The sequence below is a fragment of the Miniopterus schreibersii genome, assembly GCF_964146895.1.
Source record: "Miniopterus schreibersii genome assembly, chromosome: 6".
NCBI lineage: Eukaryota > Metazoa > Chordata > Mammalia > Chiroptera > Miniopteridae > Miniopterus > Miniopterus schreibersii.
The window spans coordinates 10,754,594-10,773,564 of record NC_138107.1 but is presented as its reverse complement, the minus strand read 5'-3'; the positions used below and the strand labels follow the sequence as shown (position 1 = coordinate 10,773,564).

The 18,971-nt window shown below is 48.0% G+C and overlaps 1 protein-coding gene across 2 annotated transcripts in view; it reads left to right on the top strand.

The window, feature by feature from the left end:
- The window catches only part of KIF6 (kinesin family member 6), a 335,606-nt gene that overhangs the window by 164,611 nt on the left and 152,024 nt on the right, over positions 1-18,971 (top strand). For both annotated transcript variants that reach the window (XM_081140158.1, XM_081140157.1), the window contains exons 11-13: positions 6,686-6,791; positions 7,550-7,688; positions 12,085-12,300. In XM_081140158.1, coding sequence (XP_080996284.1) covers positions 6,686-6,791; positions 7,550-7,688; positions 12,085-12,300 — 461 coding nt within the window. The remainder of the gene's footprint in view (positions 1-6,685; positions 6,792-7,549; positions 7,689-12,084; positions 12,301-18,971) is intronic.

Here is an 18,971-nt window from a genome sequence, read left to right as displayed (position 1 = left end):
GTAATGTATATAATACTTGTCACAGACCAGAGGCTTCTAAAAGAAAAAAATCCTGAAGCAACTACCTTTAAGCCAGTTGGGAATCGATCTTTTCAGCGGAATCTAGCAAAAAGCAAACATGAAACTAATGACCTTGAAAAATATTTATATAGTTTTCTTCGGTCGTAGTCCTATTGGCACAATCTCAGCCTGCAGTTTTTCATGTCCTGTGGATTGTAATTAATCATAAATTGTGGATTTATTGCTCTTATCTGAACTTTCCTTTTGTAAATTACATGCTATCCCAACACTGTGTGTTTTAAAGGGTCACACCCCATAAAAGAAGCCCATCATGTTAGCAAAGTCAAAATTAGGCCTTCCTTTGCCCTCCCACCACAAGGTCCCAAGAACCCCCATTATTGAATCCTCTTAAAATTTCTTTCCTTTGAGATGCCAGACACGAAATCTACTTGATCTCGTTGGCCTTGTTTGCATCTTTACTTGTTTTTAAAAAATGTGCAGGAAAGTTCTGGACTGAAAATAAAAATTTAGCATATCAGGGGTTACGAGACTGGGGGACATTTTTTGGAATTGGTTGAGACGCTTTGTGTGGAAAGAGTGGGGGCTCCTGGTTCAGAAGACCTGCCTTTAAATCCCAGTGCTTCGGTTCCCTCACTTTGCAACAATATGCAAGTTACTCGACTTCTCTGAGCTTTCCCAGCCTCATCTATGAGAGAGAAAAGATAACTTACAGCTTATTGTACAGATGGACAACAAAACACATGTGAGAGTCCAGTAAAAGTAACAGGAAAGTAATTGGAAGAAGGCAGTTACAAAGGAAAACTGGCTATGAGATTCTCCTTAATTCTTTTTCCACTTAAATAAGAAAACAAATGCAAAGTCACTAGCACAGTGGCCAGGACGTAGTTGACCGTCCAAGGACATTCGTTCCTCTCATTTAACATTTCAAGTTGCTTATTTGTTTGGTTTCTAGAACTGAAAAGATGTGTATATATTCTTGACTCAACATTCAACAGCAGGCACCCTTCTTGAGCATTATTAATTAGCGTGAATCAGATCACGCAGGAATGCTGTCTAAATGTGGGTCCAGCAGGTCTGGGGGGGGGGGGCCTAGCGGCTCCCAGGTGATGCCCCTTAGGTTGGCCTCCTGGTCACACTCGGAAAAGCAAGACATTAATGGGCCCGGCAGTAAGCGCCCTCCCTTTGTTCCTTGCATTATCTTACTTCACAGAGCTTAAGGAGTTTAAAGATGATGTTATTTTGCATATTTTGCAGATGAGAAATCTGTGAGCCATATTGGGTGGCGAGTTAGTTAATAATTGAGATTATTTAGCCACACCCCTTACCTACCCTGGTCAGTTTTTTTAACTGTGTCACTATTCGCTCACTGTCCCTATTTAATTATCATGTTCCTGGACGTTAAGAGTTATCAGGTTCCTGTTACATCTTTATCGCTGTTACCCGGCTCTTTCTGAGACCTTTGCTCGTGTTAGTAGGCACCTGCAGTTTGTCAGTATCCCCGTTTCTTGACCCCGTGGGAGCCCACCCAGCCTTGATGGAGCCGTCCCTCAAGGCCACATGATTGGTGGAGGTCAAGCGGATTTTATACTTTTTGGTGCAGCTGATACCAGTTAGGTTCTTAAATCAGGACTCCCTCTAGCTCGGGAAGGAGCTGCCCGCGCCCCTCCGAGAACCGGCGAGAAGCCGATGAGCCAAGGACCCCCAGCTCAGGGACGCCGGGCGCTTCGTGCATCACCACAAGGCAGCCTGACCAGCAACTGGATGGCTTTATCCACCTCGCTCTCCAGCTCCCGGCGCTGTTCCCCCCTCGCCTGCTTTTCGTGAGCCCCCTGGAGTAGCCGGTACTGTGTGACACTCTGTTATCCTGGCCCCGGTCTCAGGGGCATGCTCTCGCCCGCCGGCCGCACCTCCGCGGCTGCCCTGGGTGGGAATGGGCCGCCCTGCGCGCCGAGGCCTGCTCTCTTCTCTAGCTTCCCCGCAGCGACCAGACGGGCCCAGGCCCATGCTAGAGCTGCAGCTGACCAGGGCGTGTTTATACAATACTTTTAGAAACAAAGATTATTTCAGAATAATAAAAACATAATCACACTCACTAAATGAACAGTGAACTTCATTTAATAAATAGTTAAATGTAACAGAATCATAAAAATATTGCAGGAGAGTGAGCTCAGCTTGGATCACCAGTGTTTCTTTTCACAGGGAGATAATAAATGTTCCTGAGCCAAGGCAACTGGGCAGAAGTCAGGCTGGTTTCCCTCCCTCCCTCCTCCCCTCCCTTCCTTTTTTATCTCTTCTCTTCTGTCGTTTTGGGTGCTACAAGGTACTGGCAGAATCCCTGTGAAGGGGTTCCTGTTACTCCATCATAATGTAGCGCAGTGTTTTTAGGGTGAATAAATACACCTCTCTCTTCGCCGCCATAGTCGCTGAACTCAGCACAATCGTGCCGTGGTTTGTGTAACGAGCCTCCCAGTGCGGCGTCCGAGTCTTTTCTGACTCGTGTCACTGTCATAGGTCACGCTGGCCGGCGGCCTGGTGAAGACGGAGGCACCTGCTACTCAGCTAACCCTGCTTGTCCGTGGGCCTGTTTACCTCCTGGGAGAATTCTAGCGGGTGTGGTGTTCTTTTTTGTAAACACGTTGTCCAACAGGGTACTTAAATAAAGGTAGTGACTCTTCTATAGTGTGATGGATGTGATGCCTGAAAACTTGGCTCCTGAACCCGGCCTACTGAGTTTGAGTCCAGCTCTGTCGTTTGCTAGCTGTGTGACCTTGGGCAAGATACGTAACCTTCTGTGCTTCTGCTTCTTCACCTATGAGAGAGGGTAATAATGGTACTTATCTCACCGTGAGGATTAAAGAAATGATGTATTCAGCCTGGCCAGTGCGGCTCAGTTGGTTGAATGTCATCCCATGAACCGAGAGGTTGCTGGTTCCATTCCTGGTCAGAGGCAGGAGGCAGCTGATCAGTGTTTCTCTCTCATCGATGTTTCTATCTCTCTCTCCCTCTCCCTTCCTCTCCCTCTAAAAAAATCATTAAAAACTTATTTTTTTTAAAATGATGTATTCGAAGGCACAGAACAGTATCTAGCATTTAGTGCTCGCTCAAATAATATTAGCTGCTGTTAGTGATAATTAACTTGCTTGCCTTTTTATTTGCAGTATTAAATGTACATTTCCACAAGTCTATGGCTGCAGACAAAACTTCACTTTGGGGCAAGAGATAGTGGGAGCAGAAAGAAAGGAGTGCTGGTCTCAGGGGGCAAAGCACATCGTAGGAATGTGGCCAGCGCTTAGGATGGGGCCAGGCATCAGTCCCTCACGCAGTCGTTGCGGGGCTAGGCTGCCCGCGGTCAGCGTGGTGGAGATGCGTGTGGCCGCCAAGCGTCCACCAGTCACCTGCCGCCGGCCACGCGGGGCGTTCGCTCAGATGGGAGCAGATTGTCCATGATCTTTCCTGTCCGCAGGAGTGAGGACTGACGGGTGTACATTTATGTTCACTTCTCCCCCAGGGTTCTTTTCTTTCTTTTCTCTTAGTGAAAGTAGAGAAAAGCCAAGTTGCTTGTTTACTTGGGCATTTCCTAAAGAACTGACTTTATTCCGCTCACTCCGCCTCCCTAGAGAGCTTGTTCTGCAAACAGCCCCTCACCGGCCTGTGGGGTTCTGGCAGCTGGGAGACCCCTCCGGGGGAGCAGGGACAGGTATGAACCTGGGGACTGTTTTTGGAGATAAGAAAACACAGGGAATTTGAGGTCAATCGTTCACTCTTAGCTGCTAGAGAAGTACATCTGAAACAGCTGAACTAGGCATTTATTTACATTTTAATTATTAGACCAAGTCCTTGGTTGATAGGAAAATAAATTCGGCAAATGTATGAAGGGAAAACCAAGCATTTTTCTTATCCAAAGGGGACCTGTGGTCTCAAGCACTGAGGAAAAAAATTGCACATCAAAAGGCCTAATTTTTAGTACTAGTTTTGTAGCAAACTAGTCGAGTCCCAGAAAGGATGAAGTGCTCAGTTCTTTCATTTAGGAAGAAGTTTTTGTTTGGGTCCTGTCCCTGGTGCTCCTTGTATCCCATACTGTGATTTTGTGAGACTCGAGCCTTGACGTTATAGCCAAGGCCCGGGGAGGCCGAGTGATCAGCGGGTTTATGTCTTATAATGCCTTCCTGAGAGCTAGGATCCCACTCAGTCCTCCTTCCTGGCATGTGTCCTAGAATACATGCTTCATGATCAAGCTGTGCAGGAGAAGTCATTTTCTAAAGAAAAGCAGTAAGGAAGGATCGATTGATTAACCATGGCTCCTAACCTAATACTGTCTGATAGAAATTTTGTGGACACTGGAAACCACAAAGGGCTTTTACTCCAGAAAACGGGTAGATCCTAGAACTAAGGGTGACGTTCGAAGTTCCAGAATGTCTCCCAGGTATTCAGGGTGATACGAGTCGATAAACATCACTATTTTTGAAGCCTCGGTCAGTGGGAGTTGTAGATCCAGGCCTCCTCGTGGGTTACAGAGGAAAGTACCAACTACGAATATGTCTCCTCAGTGTCCATCAGGAGAGGGCAGTAGACCCAGGCTGTGGAATATTATGTAGCCATAAAAAATGAAACAGCTGTACTCTATATGCAATGAATGGAAGAATACATGTTATAATTTGTTTAGAAAAATAATGATGCAGAACACTATTCATGGTGGGATTTAATTTTTGTAAGAACAAACAAACAAAATCTACAAACATGTGGATATAGGTATCTGCCTCATTACGAGCTAGAAGAACAAATTAACTGTTACCAGTGGATTCCCCAAGGTACCCAGAGTGAACAAGGAAGACGCAGGAATGGTGGTGGAGGAGGGGAGGAGAGGAATGTGTACTTTTTAATTGAGTCACATCTGTATTGTTTGGATTTTTCATCAACATGCATATTATAAAATTTTACATAAAAACATAAAAATGTGTGTATCAGAGACGAATCTCTCATGTGCCTGGAAGTTTGCAGCTCTATTCTGCAAAGAAACATGCTGTCCATCTGCAAATATTACGAATGACAAGTATTCTTCCACCTGAAAAAACTCCTTAAAATAGAAACATAAACTGCCTCCCACTTGCAAACATCAGCTACTGCATGTCACAGGGACAGGAAGAGGCAGAAGTGGAGCCCAAGCTGCTCTGTGATGGAAATTCGCACGTCAGTGGGCTGATAGTAACAGTGGAAGGGAAATGTGTACAGTTAAACAAGGTGCTGAAAATACGCAAATACTTTCATAATAATGTGGGAAAGATGCGGTGCTGCCCTGTTACAATACTCAGTGTCCTAGATCCTGACGGCCATCCTCGCCTTCCCTATAAAGGGCTCCATTTCAGCACAGAAGGGGAGCATCTCCATGGAAATGAATCCACTAGCTAATTAACATGTTTCTTCGAGAACCTGATGCGCGCACTGCTCCTCGCCCAGGGTTGGGGAGGGGGCCACAAAGGGAGTAAGAGCCCAGAATTGCCTCATGGTGCTTATAAACTGGTGGGGGAGCTGAGGCGGCACAGACTCTAGGATGCAGCGTGGACTGTGGTGAACACCCATAAAGCGAGGGACTGAAGCAGGACTTCCGAGAAGAGTGGCTGGATGGTCCCTCCAAAGAGAGGTGTTTTGTTTCCTATTTTGTTTCGTTTAAGAATAGGAAAAACAGTCCAGCTGGCGCGGCTCTCCTAGGATCCAGGAGATCTAGGTTCGATTCCCGGTCAGGGCACATGCCCGGGTTGCGGGCTCCAGCCCCGGCAAGGGGTGTGCGGGAGACAGCCGATCAATCACTCTGTCATCATTGATGTTTCTCTCTCTCTCTCTCTCTCCCTCTCCTTTCCTCTCTCTGAAATCAATAAAGATATATATATTTTTAAAAAGAATAGGAAAAACCATTCAAACCATTGTAAGCAGAGGGGAAAGGGTCAGTGTGGAGAGGTAACAAGGGGGAAATTCGTCGGGTAGCCCTGTAGAAGCCTGAAGAGAGCCCAAAGGGGGACACTGGTCATGGAAAGGAAGACGGGTGTTACCTGATATGTAACAGAGGGAAGAGGTCCTGGGGGGCGAGGCAGAGACTCTCTGAGATGAAGGGAAAGGAAACCCAAGGGCCCACTTGTAACAGCTTTGACTTCCTCAGTCGAGAGGGAAGCTCCCTTATGGACAGAATGACGGGGTGGCGGAAGGCTGGGGCGCTGCGGGGCGATTCGGAACAGCCACCGTGAAGACTGCCAAGCAGGAGTGCTGACGAGGGCTGTGCAGCACCCTTGAGGTCATTGCTGAGGCCGAGTAGCAGGCACTTTTAAGGAAACTAATAAACGTTTTCATTACTTTCTCTAGTAATGTTGTAGGTGGGCACAGGGGCATAGAAATTCAGTTTGGCTGGAGTCCATGTTTTGTAGAAATCAAGTGATTCTTATATTGAAAGCTTCATTTGGAAATTAATTGCGAATAATTGCATCATTTCAGATCTCACTTTGCCAGCTTGTGACTTTATCTTCAATATTTAGAGTCAAATCATTCGGACAACCATGTTTTCATAAAGAACTAGGAGCAATAACCTGTGCTTCAAATGTTAACCAAGCAAGTAATGCCACTGGACTTTCTAAAGCTTCTAGCTCATAGTGGCTTCTCATTCATTATGTATTTTCAGGTTGGAAAAACTAATAGCATCCTTTTTGGAAGACCAGGATCCGGAGAGTAGACTGGAGGTTGGCGCCGATATGCGTAAAATTCATCACTGTTTCCATCACTTAAAGGTAATTGTAAGCATTGTCCCCTGGTGGAAGCCTCCCTGACCATGTTCAAACCCCAGTAACGCTTCCCTAGCTGACCGGCTCTGAGAAGGCCGGGCCCAGCCTCATGGCCAGGACGGTCTGATCTTCCCACCGAGGCTGTGCCTGGCGCTGGGTCCCTTCAGAGCTCGTCTCTCAGTTCCAAGGAATAAGCTCGGACCGTAGACATCTACCTCTTTTGCCAGGAGCCTCTACCTTCTGCGGAAACTAGCTCCCTGCTCAAAAGCCATCTATTTTCAAGCTGTGCCAAGAGAATGCGATCTTTCCTTTTCCCCCAGCAGTTTCTGTTTATCCGTATAAATCCTCAGCTTTTCTCTGCCTTCAGTCTTACCTTTTATGATGACAAGCACTATTGTTAACTTGCTTCTTTCGCACCTGTAACCTGGCATAATTCCTTAACATCACCCACGTCGCTGTGGGCCTGCCGTGGGCCGGGCACCGGGAAGGCAGCGTTGCGTGAGCAAGTCACGGAGATGGCAGATAGTGAGGGGCGGCGCAGCGCACCGCAGGTGTTCTTTTAGAGAGGGGAAGAATCGGAGAGGAGGTCACGTCTGAGCAGGGCTTTCCCAGTTCAGGGGCGAAGATGACAGATCGCGGAGGGTATGGGGACGGAGAGGGGCCATGGAGGGCCCGCCTGGCTGCGTGGGCCACCGAAAGGCGAAGGAGCCGGAGAAGCAAGCCTGGAGCAGCGGTAAGGACACAGCTCTTATCTCACCTTCCAGAAACTACTGAACGGCCAGAAGGGCCTCAGGACGAGCACCGTGTCCTCCGAAATCAAAGACCAGGGCTGCCAAGAACCGCTCAAAGAGGAAGAGTTCAGAAAGCTGCGGGATGTCCTGCAGCAGAGAGATAACGAGATCAGTATCCTTTGCGGAGCCCTCGAAACTCTCGCTCTCCTCTGCGGGCCGGAGCGGGGAGGGGGACCGCCGAGTGCCCCCTTCCCCCCGGCCACGCCCCCCCAGCCCCTGCCTCCAACACATGCCGCCTCTTTCCTAAAATGTCCCTTCAGCAAACACAGTGGAGCAACTGGTGAGCAATGGAGGTGCTAGAAGAGAAAAAGCTTTACTTTGTTTTTAGCCAGATATAGTTACTATAATGTTTTAGTTTTATATATATATAGAGAGAGAGAGAGAGGGAGAGAGAAAGAGAGAGAGAGAGAGACTAAAATTTCAGTTTATTGAAGAGTATGGGCTTCTTCCATACCATCTTTTAACATTAAAATTTTAAAAATATTTTTGACTGCTCTGCGGTGCTCTTTCTGTTTTAGTCCCGAGCCAGCTCTCTAACTGGTTATCTTTAGCGGGCTGACCGGACACCGGGCCGACCGCAGCCTCACCATGGCCCAGAATTTGTGGCTTGTGTGTGGGTGAAACTGAAATGATGGCTGAAAAATGACAAATGGTGTTTAGCTTATGAAGAGCAGAGATTGATTTAAATGTAACTTTTTATTGAAAAGCCAGATCTACTGCTTTGGGTTCCACTTACGGACGTTCCCACATTTGGAAGTGCGTGTGTGTGAGTGTTGAAGACGGAACTCTCTGGGCTCCAGGAGGCCGTGTATTTTGGGTGCTGACCGCGGTAGCCACCCTGGGAGTTGCCTCCAGCCACCGCTAGGTGGTTACTTCTAAAGAGCCCCTGTTGGTGGAGCGAGACCTCAGGTGTCCCCAGCATTTCTTCAGTATTGTTTCCTATTTTATCTTTCATGCCTCTTATGAAAGATTTGACATTTCCATTATGTTTGCAGACTGTAAACATGCACAAGAAATTATTTTGGTTAGTTCTTTATGAATGGGTATTTTGGTTTGTTTTAGAAAATTTTCTAAAAGGCATTTTAGCTTCAGCTATTGTGCAAAATGCATAAAAATAACCTACATGAAGGGAATCTAGTGCACAGCACACACACACACACACGGGAGGCAGGCACGGTGCCTGATTAACTTCAGCCTCTAATTTTAGTTGAGAATTAGCAGGCCCTGGATGTCTGGTTCCAATGAGCTCTAGCTGCTTTATCAGCCAGCCAGTAACAGCAGGTTCAGCTGTGACGGACGCTCCCACACGGGCCCGCCTGGGGAGGCTGCCCACAGGTGCTATCACCCCTGCATTCCTTTCCCTCTCCCCTCCCCTCTCCACCTCCCCGACGGTCCCAGCCCAGACCTCAGCCCCGGCCCCGGCCCTGGCCCCGGCCCAGCCGCAGTCTGAGCTCTGCTTCTGCTCCTGGCCGTGATCCTGATTGAGGATCTACTCCCCTAAACACTCCTACCAACTTCTTAATCCCCTTCTGGGCTTATGGCTGTCTGTGCAGAAGGAGGGATGCAATGAGACGTGACAGGGACGGGGCAGCCTAGGCCTGCGTGTATATGTTTATTATAAAAAGAGGGTCAGAGAGAGCCGTACATCCACTCCCTTCCTCAGAGGCAAATCCGGGCGCTGTGGGTCACGGGGGCCACACCAGAGTCTCTCCTGACTGAGCAGGGTCCCCTCCTTCTAGGCTCATTCAAAATGATGGGGCACAGGAGACACGGGGAAAGGAACGCTGAACCTAAGGTCCACACCCACACTGATGTCCTCGCCCTGCAGGCACCGGTCCACGCTGGTCAGTGAAGCTGTCCAGCTCCTCAGGGGGACAGCCCCGGGCGCCGAGCAGGCCGGCGAGGCCTCTCCCTGGAGGAGCCCTGGGCCCTGGGCCGTGCAGAGATCGGGACATGCGGCTGCAGACGGGGAACTCAAGGGGAGAAACGGCCAAGATCTGCTCATCACGGAGTTGACACTTACCAAGGGCTAATGACCAGGAAAGGACCCCGAAATGTCGTCGTTTTTCACAGTCGGATTGGAGGATATTTTCACATATTTTTTGTAGAACCAGGGAGGCCAAGACTGTGGCTGGAAGGGTAAGAAAGACGTGACTTGACCGGGAAAAAGTGCAATGCTCGAGGTCAGCAAAAGACAGCGATGCAGCCAAAATGAGGAGGCCACAGTGAGCGTTTGTCTTGGAAAGAGAGAGAAAGTGACGTCGTTTCAGGAGCATCACCAGTTTGAATATAGTTCAGACGCCCCTTCAGAAAACATGTAATGGGTGTCCCTTGGTACCCACACAGCGCTGGACACCAAGGAAGGCCCTCGTCAAGCAGAGGGAGGGGGAGAAGACGAGGAAAGGGGAGAGGAAGGCAGGCGGCAAAGGTCTTTATGAAACGTGAGTCGGACACGGGCTGTCTGCTCAGTCTGCCCGGGGCTCCCCGTTAAGCTTGGAGTACAGTCCCGGGTCCTTTCTCCAGATGGCGAGGCCTTGTGCGGTCCTGCCCCCGCCACCCCTGACTTCACTTCTTACGCCCCTGTTCCGAGTGTCAGGCTTTGGTCACGGTACCTTTTTGTTGTTGTTCTAACACAGATTCTTCAGCTTTGGCACCACTGACCTGGGGCTGGACAGGCTATGCTGTGGGGCTCTCCTGTGCACCGCAGGATGTGTAACCCCACCTCTGGCTCTACCCAGCAGCTTTCAGTCACAGCACCTACCCCCACTCCAGTATGACACCAAAAATGTCTCCAGACCTGGCCAAATGTCCCCTGGATGGCAAAATAGCCTCTGCTCGGGAACATTGCTAAGCCTGTTTCTCCTTAGGGTTTCAGCTCTAGCCGTTTCCTCTGCTCGGGGGCTCTCTGCCTGATCCCGCCTGTCATTCAGATCTCAGCATGTAAACGTCACTCTTAGAAAGGGTCGCACCCAATGTACAGTAGCCACTCAGTTGATTTCTTAAAAAATTTATCTTTATTTCTGAAAGTATTACAGATGTCCCCTTCTTTCCCCCACTGACCCCCTCTACCCCACACTCCCAGCCCCCCACCAGGCCCTCAGTTGATCTTGACATTTTTAAAATGAGCCCTCTGGCACTTTCATTCTCTAGCCTGTGTGTGCACGTGTGTGTGCACGTGTGTGTGCACGTGTGCGTGCATGTGCACACGTGTGGGCCTGCGTGTGTGTGACCTGACCTGTCTTCCCCAGCAGGACATCTGCTTCGTGACAGGCTGCCTTTTTACTGTCCTATTTCTGTCCCTGGGATACTCCCTGGCTCATAGTACAGGCTCCAATGCACATCCTCAGACGGGTACTTGAGCGCACGTTGCCCCTGCAGTGTGGGAACCCAGCTGACACTCAGGTGCCTACAGCGAGGAGTGGCCGACCTGGGCAGAGCCTGTCCTCCTCTGTCAGGACAACGCCTGGACACCATGGAAGGTGTGAACACCTTTCGTGGGTACAAGTTTTTTTGAGGCAAAGAATAGAAGCCACATTGGGATTGTAAGAGGAATAACTGATCATCCTTCCAGAGACTGGAAAGTTGGCATCGAAGCTGAGGAGGAAGATGAAGGTCGAACGGTTTCCGTGCGACTTGCCCAAGAATAAGTGTAAGCGGGGGCCCCCTCTCCTTCCTGAGCGCCAGCCTCTCTCCTGCATTGCCCTCATGTTCTCTCAAGGTCTTGCATTAACGAAGCCACCTCTAGGGATGGCGAAGGTCTTGAATTGGTCTTGCTGCGTATGCAGTTAGAGTCCTGACATTCTCGGGCGGATTATCATTTTTCCTTGCAGCGATGGCAAGACCCCCTTAGAGGTCAGGGCCTCCTGAACCTGACAGAAGAGTGGAGCAGGGGAGAATGGCATGATTTTATCATATTGCCAGTACCCGTAGTGTATCTGAATGGTCTACAAAGGTACATTTTTAAATGACGTATACTAATAATTTAGCTCTTTCCAGTTCAATTTCAGATCCAAATTAGATATTTTAAACAAAGTGACTTTAAAGCCACTTGAAGGTACTCTGACTAAGCACAGTGGGGCTCTGGCGAGCAGGGTTGTCTGGCCCATCCGCCAGCGGGGCAGGTCCGGCCATCTCTCCCCCCCTCCTGAGCAGCTTCCTGGATTAAACTCTTATTTACTCCCTGATGTAGCCATAGACCCATTGCTTACTCCTACTCAGTGTTCATTTTATTCTTATAAACCTTCCATAAAAGTTTTAAGGCTTCATTGGTTCCCACTCAGAACATGTTGAGGCCTTTGCGTTTGCTCTTTCCCTGTGATGGCACCGTCCCTAACGACCAGGAGCCTGCCAGGTGTCTGTGATTCCAGGAGATTGAGGACGTTCCCTAGTCAGTCTCTGCCACAGGACAAATGGGGGGTGTTATTGGGAATATTAATCTCATTTGAAACATTGGTGTTTTGACCATTATAATCTAGCATAAACCGTGGAATCCTTAAATCACATCTCAGATATTCTGGTTGGTATGTTAAGGAAGGAGAAGAAGAAAGTTCAGGACGCCCTCCGCTTCCCCGGCAAGGAGAGGAGCGACTCCCGGCACGCTCCGAGCCCGCCCTGCGTGCCCGGGAGCCCCGACGGTGCCGGGGCATTGCCGCCCCCAGCACCCGCACGGGGCCAGGACCCCGACACACTCAGACACAGGTCCGGCCTGCTCCACAGAAAAACAGGTCAGTGATATTTACTTGTAAATATAGATTATATAGCCTTAAATGGACTCTCATAAATTATGCATCCATATAAACAGTAAAAAGTGCAAACAGTTATAATTTTATCATCACCCTCATCACTAATCTTGTCCTTGTTCTTATTACTAATATCTCTTGAGGTTTTGTAGCTGTAGCAGCAGCTGCAAAAGGCCCGGGTAAAGTTTGTCCATCCTCAAAAGACTTCCAGAATTCCTCGTGCTCCACAGTGGAATTCAGCGTGGCGCCCTTCAGTTTTCAATGTGCAACGATGAGGCTCTACCAATTCGTTTTTAGAATTTTTATTACAACCATCAAATAAATGAAATATCAGCTTCCGAAGCTGATGGCTGAACTGAAAAAACAATGTCTGAACTGTCACAGAGCTCAGAGGCAGAAAGAGATGGGTCCAGGGCCACAGTAGAAAGAAACAAAGACTTTTCCCTGACATAGGAGGGAAAGAACAAGGACAGATGTGGCATTGCTGACGTGATGACACAGTGCTTATTTCTAAATTCAGATGAGCTTTCTGCCACAAAATAACTTAAAGATATTATCAGAGTCTGACATACAGGGCAATAAACAAACAAAACTGTGCCAGACAATAAATATCACAGCGTTGCGCCGACTCAGGCTCCGCCCCCGTCTGTAGCGTTTGATGAGTGTGTCACTATCTCAGTTACGGGACCACCTGGCCCCCGACTGGTCGGTGCACTCTTCTTTCTCTACTGGACCAGCCGAGCTCGATGTGCAGTAATGTGCCTGATGCCCTTCTCTTGAGGGCGTGGGCGAATCTGAAATATGGAGTGTGCTAGAACAAAGTGGGAGAAAGCTTGCCTTTTGACAACATAGGTTGACACTTTCCGGGTAGATGTTTGTTGGAATTGGTGACCTGACATGCATGGTTTCCTACAGGATTTCGCTTGGGAGTAAGTAGAGTATGGTTCTCGCTAAGAAATACATTTTTGCTTGACCAGTGTGGCTCAGTAGTTGAGTGTCAACCATGAACCAAGAGGTCACAGTTCAGTTCCTGGTCAGGATACATGCCCAGGGTGGGGGTTCGATCCCCAGTAAGGGGCACGCAGGAGGCAGCTCATTGATGTTTCTCTAGCATCAATGTTTCTATCTCTCTCTCTCTCTCCCTTCCTCTCTCTAAAAATCACTAAGAACATTTTTTTTTTTAAATGAAATACATTTTTTGGTTTATAAAGACAAGATTGAGAAGCCTGAATATATAGTTTGTGATATTATGTCCCTTTATCTATTTTTTTAAAATTTATTGGGGTAACATTGGTTCATAACATTATATAGTTTTCTTGGGTGCAAGGTTATAATTCACCATCTGTGTACTCTATTGTGTGCTCCCCACCTGAAGTCGATTCCTGCCATTACCATATATTTGACCCCCTTTATCTTTTCATTCCAAATCTTCTTGCATTGGATATTTTTTTTTAGTAACACTGTAGGATAAATTCAAAATCATAGGAAACCAAAAAATGCTATTTTACCATTTATCATGGTGGCTGTAGATGGGGTATGTTACTCATCTCTGTGACTGTGTTCTCTCCAGCATTCCTGAACTCCGTGATGGGTAACAGCTGGTGGAAAAGTAAAAGACCCTCTAGATTCGTGAATTTATCAGTTCATTCACCTATTTATTCATTCATTTATCCCTTCAACATACATTTATTGAGTACACTTTGTTCTAGGTACTGTGCTAATTATTATTATTGTAGCGAAAGCCTACATAGCCCTTATATACATCAGGTACTATTCAGAGTTCTCTACCTGAATTAACTTTTCTAATCCTTGCCCCGTAAAGTCTTGTTTTACCCACATTGCAAATTAGGACGTCCATGGACAAACACAATCTCTGACCTCTGAGTGCTTGCAGACCGACAGAGAAGAGGGCCTTGAACAATTAATTACAAAGCACACCCCGTATTACTGAGAGAGCGCGTACGGGGAACCCTACCTCAAGTTGAGACCAGGAAGGTCCAAAGGGGGTCATGGGGTGGGAGTGTGGCTGGGAGAAATGTTGCAAGCAGAACAGTAGCTTTCAGGGCCTTTGTGTAGAAAGGAGTGTTTTAGGAAGTGAAAGGCCAGGATGGTTGGGGTTGGGGAGTGTGAGGCTGGGGACAGCAGATTGGCAGTGGACACGAAGCTTGCATATCCAGTTAGAAGGCCATTAGAGTGTAGTCCAGGGCAGAGGATGGGATGCTGGCGGGGAGGGGGGATCAGAAGCCTTTAGGAGATAAATAGGGCCTGGTGACTAAAGGATATGGGGGGGTTGGCCCCCAGGTCTTTGGGTGGCTGGGGAGGCTCTTCATGGGGGTAGAGAACAGTGCCTCCCCGGGCCCTGCAGCAATGGCATTGCTGGCCACAGAGGAAATAGTCTTGGGGTGTTTGCCAACGTGAAAGGTCACAATCAGTACCCACGATGGAACCCCAGGCTCGTGATGGAAGGAACTCTGTTTACTGGCCTTTTCCAAACATGCACACCATGTGCCCGGGCAGGAATGGCCTGGACGTCGCTCCCAGCCCTCGCTCGGTGCCAGGCCCTCTCCGTTTCCCCTTTCCCCTGCCCACACCATCCCTCTTCCCATAATTCTTCCTCCCCACAGCAGCTCGCAGTCTCCCAACTCACAATTACAGTCAGCTCGCAGTAACTCTCCCCTCCCTTGATACTGCTATGGAGAAAGGCTATAGTTTTGTTTGGAGTATGAATCAAGTTTACTTGAATAGAAAATCGCTGAAAAAATAATGGAAATTGTAAAGTCCAAGTACAAACGAGGTAAAAGAGTTTTGGCGAAAAGCCTTACAGTTGAAAGGGTTTTTGAGCTGTTTTAACTGTCACTGGATATAGTTCTAGCAATAACTTTAAATAGGACCAGGCTCACAAATGGACTGATAACGATCTAAGCACTGGGAGGAGGGATAGATGGGGGATTGATTTTGTTTTTTGGCAAAACTACAAATAGGATGAAAATTGCTGTGGATGAGTCCATGCTGCAAAGCAACAGGTAATGGGATAGCTTGTTACGTTTAAGATCCTTGGAGCCGATTAGGCTTTTATTATTGCATTATTTTATATACAAGCAGCCTGTGTACTCTAAACCGAATTCAAAAAACGCATTAGCATGCTGTTTTGAGTGTATTTCTGCCTAATGTAGGTGCTGTTCATTTCTGTTAACCGGCCCTGGGGCTAGCAAATCTGGCTATCTTCTACCCAGGCTGCTGTGAAATTGTCTCTCCCTTTAGATGATCCTCCCCTTCTTCCATTTACCCCCACTTTATGCTGAAAATGACTCCTTTCAAATCTCTCCGGTTAAAAGAACATGAAACCAAATTCACGGTTCACTGGAGAATCCCACGGGGTCCTTGTGCAGCAGCTGCCAAGGGGAGGAAGGGTGAGGCTGCGGGGCTTCTTGTTGTTGTTTTGGAGGTTAAATGTCTGTTTTGGTTTTATTGAAATAATAGGAGCGATTGTTCAGCTTTCCAGTTTGAAGAGTCATATTGTTCTCTTTAAAACAGCAGTTTTATAGTTTGTCTGGGTGGTGTGTGTGTTTTGTTTGGGTTTTTGTGTTGTTTTGTTTTTGTTTTTGCTTGTTTGGATTTTTTTTTTCTGTGTCAGATCTCCAACTGCAAGTTCCAAATAGCCACCCAGAGCCCGCCAGTGTTCCAAAGCCCCCGACGACCTACCTCATCTTTAGCTGTTTGAGATGCTAACGGAACCCCCTGGTCACAGGTGATGTCACTGGCATTGGAAAAGGTGAAGTGAAAGCCAAAGCCCCAGCTCCAGGCTCTTTTCCCTGACTCCATGAGAATTTCTTAAATCTCCACGATGTGCGTGGAAGGTCGGAGGGCACATGTTGCAGGGGGTACCGAGGCGAACTGACAAGTGGCCCCTGACTCTCGGCGCGTACATTTAAGTAAAGGAGGCTGGCTTGTACCCAAACTGCAGGGGGTGCAATAACAAGGGCTGTGAGCAGGAGCTGGGAGAAATGCCACGGGAACTCAAAGGAGAAGAGATGAGTTCTAATGAGCAGATCGGGGAAAGCATTGCAGGCAAGTGACGTGGAAGTTAGGGCTCCAAGGACTGGTAGAATTGGATATTCAAGGACAGAGGAAGAACGCTCTGAACATTCCGGGTTTAAAGGGCACTGTGGACAGAGGCCTGGGAACAGGGAAGGGAGAGTATGCGGCGTTGGCAGGGGCATTTGCTCAGCTGGGCCCTTGGAGCCCCAGGGAGGGAAGGAGTGAGTGGGAAACGGTTCGGAGGGTTGCCCCAGGGGTTGGGAGCTCAGGGATGGGGGAGCTCCCCGTTCAACTTCTATGCTTCCACGGTGTTCCGACTGCTTCCATGTCCTTATTGAAGAAGTAGGGACACATTATGAAAACCCTTGAATGCCAGGCCAGGGAATTATCTTCATTTGGTTGCAAGGAAACCGCTGACACAGAAAGGGCCCAGCGATGGTTGCAGCCTGGGAGGTATTTCTGGAAGAAGCTTTAGGGCATGTTGGAGACGAGCCAGGGACTCCTGGAGACTGGAGTAAATGGCTTAGGAAATACTGTAGCGGTCCAGGCTGGGAACAGAAGCGGCGAGGCGCGTGAAGAGCAGCTCCCGGTGGCCGGTGGCCGGTGGCCGAAGGGCAGCTCTGTTCCCGCGCCTTCCCGCCGGCCGCCTGCTTTCTCGGGCGCGGAGGGCGCGGCCGGGCTCAGGCAGGAGACCCCGAGGGGCTGGCGCGCCTCTGGCTGCTCCAACCTCGAGTCAGTCCCTTGGGCTTGCGTTACTCCTGCTCAGAGGATTGCTCTCCAGGCCCAAGCTACTGTTGTGAGGGCTCAATGTACCCAACCCTCCACTGCGTTGGAAAGAGAAGCTCAAAGAGAATTTGATGGAGGCAAAACTCACCTGTAAAACAACTAGGAAAAAGAAGAGAGATTAGATTTTCTAAGACCCTTCCCAGCTTGCTTTGTGTGGGGGCCTCAGGCACAGTTGTCCGCATCTTGCATTTCTAACCGCTCCTGACCCATCTTACCCCCCTTTTGGAACTGACCACACTTTCATCTCTGCATTTTCCCATGATGCAGTTAAAGAGGCAGCCAGTAGGTAGGTTGCTGGCTTCCCTATGGTTCCATGACCAGCCTCACTTCTGAAGGGCATGGTACTGAACAGTTAGCCAGGCTTCCCTTGGAGTGTCTGTCACCTCTTTACATCCCTCCTATTTGAAGTGTCTATAGATTAGATGATTAAGTGATGAGAGAGAAAGAGAGAGAGAACAGTCCTCTGCTTTTAAGTCCAAAATCAAGGCTCACACCCATTTCTAAATGTTTATCTGATAATCTTTGTGATTCCAATAAGGTCTGTACCCTTAAAAAGTGAATAAGCGAATATAAATAAATATGTTTTTCTAAAGGAAAGTAGCATGGCCTTAGGTGGGACTCAACTTCTGACATTTGGATTCAGCAGAGACCCATGAGCACCCCTACGCCTTACCTGTCTTGCTACCTGTCTATTTTGGAAGTCACCATCTATGAGCACCGTAGGAGTTTTTGTGTAGTGGAGAGAGAAATAGGTAGAGAAAGCTGTCTTTCCGTGCAGTGAATGCTCAAGGAAAAGCCCTGGGTAGTTGAAGGTTCCTGCAAAACCGTAGTCCACTCAGCCATCAATTCCATACTTTTGGGGAAAACAGTATGGTCATGAAGGGGAAGACGGATTCCAAATATGTTCAGGATTCAAAGAATTAGAGGTACCCAAGAGGCAGAAAGTGATTTGTTAAAATGGGTATCTATTCCCTATGGACATTAAAATTACATATTAAAACTGCAGGGTTAGCTATATAAAGGGAAACCATGGACCTGGAACCCAAGTGCTCGGGGAAATGACTTAAGAAAAAAGGTCTGCTGCCCAGCAGGAGTGGCTCAGAGATTGAGCATCGACCTAGGATCCAGGAGATCGAGGTTCAATTCCCGATCGGGGCACATGCCTGGGCTGCGAGCTCGATCCCCAATGACTCTCTCATCATCCATGTTCCTATTTCTGTCTCTCTCCCTCTCCTTTCCTTTCTCTGAAATCAATAAAGATATATTAAAAAAGAAAAAAGGCCTGCTGATGGCAGTGAGGAATGGAAGAAGAAGACATAGCCAGATAGAATGAACCGGAAGGGGGAAAAGATTTGCACGAATTGTGTTGTTTGCTTGTGTGTTTATGTTCATCAGCATGAGTAAGTATTGTTCTAGGATCACAAAAGAGGACAGTAAGATACAGGCCAACAACCCTGCTTCCCTGCCCTGTTGTAGGAAGACTCATATTCTGGGATAATGCCATTTTTCTTGCCTTGTCCGGAAGTTTGGAGTAAAAGGCTATATTTTTATTTAGTTACATCTGTAAAGTAGATTGGATATTGTCTGTTCGGGCAAATTAATTCTTCAAATAGGAGTGATACCCTCAAAAACTGCTGGGAGAGGGCACTCCACTCAGGTCTGGTCAAGGACCCTACCTGAACAGTTTCAGAAGACCAGCTGCCCAAAGCGGTGCACTTGTATGGCACAGAAAAGTGAACGATTCTGGGAATGGGACAGAGGATCACAAGTATGAACAGTTTCAGAATGCAGGTAGTTTCATTTTATTAAACATTGCCTTTGAAAATTAATTC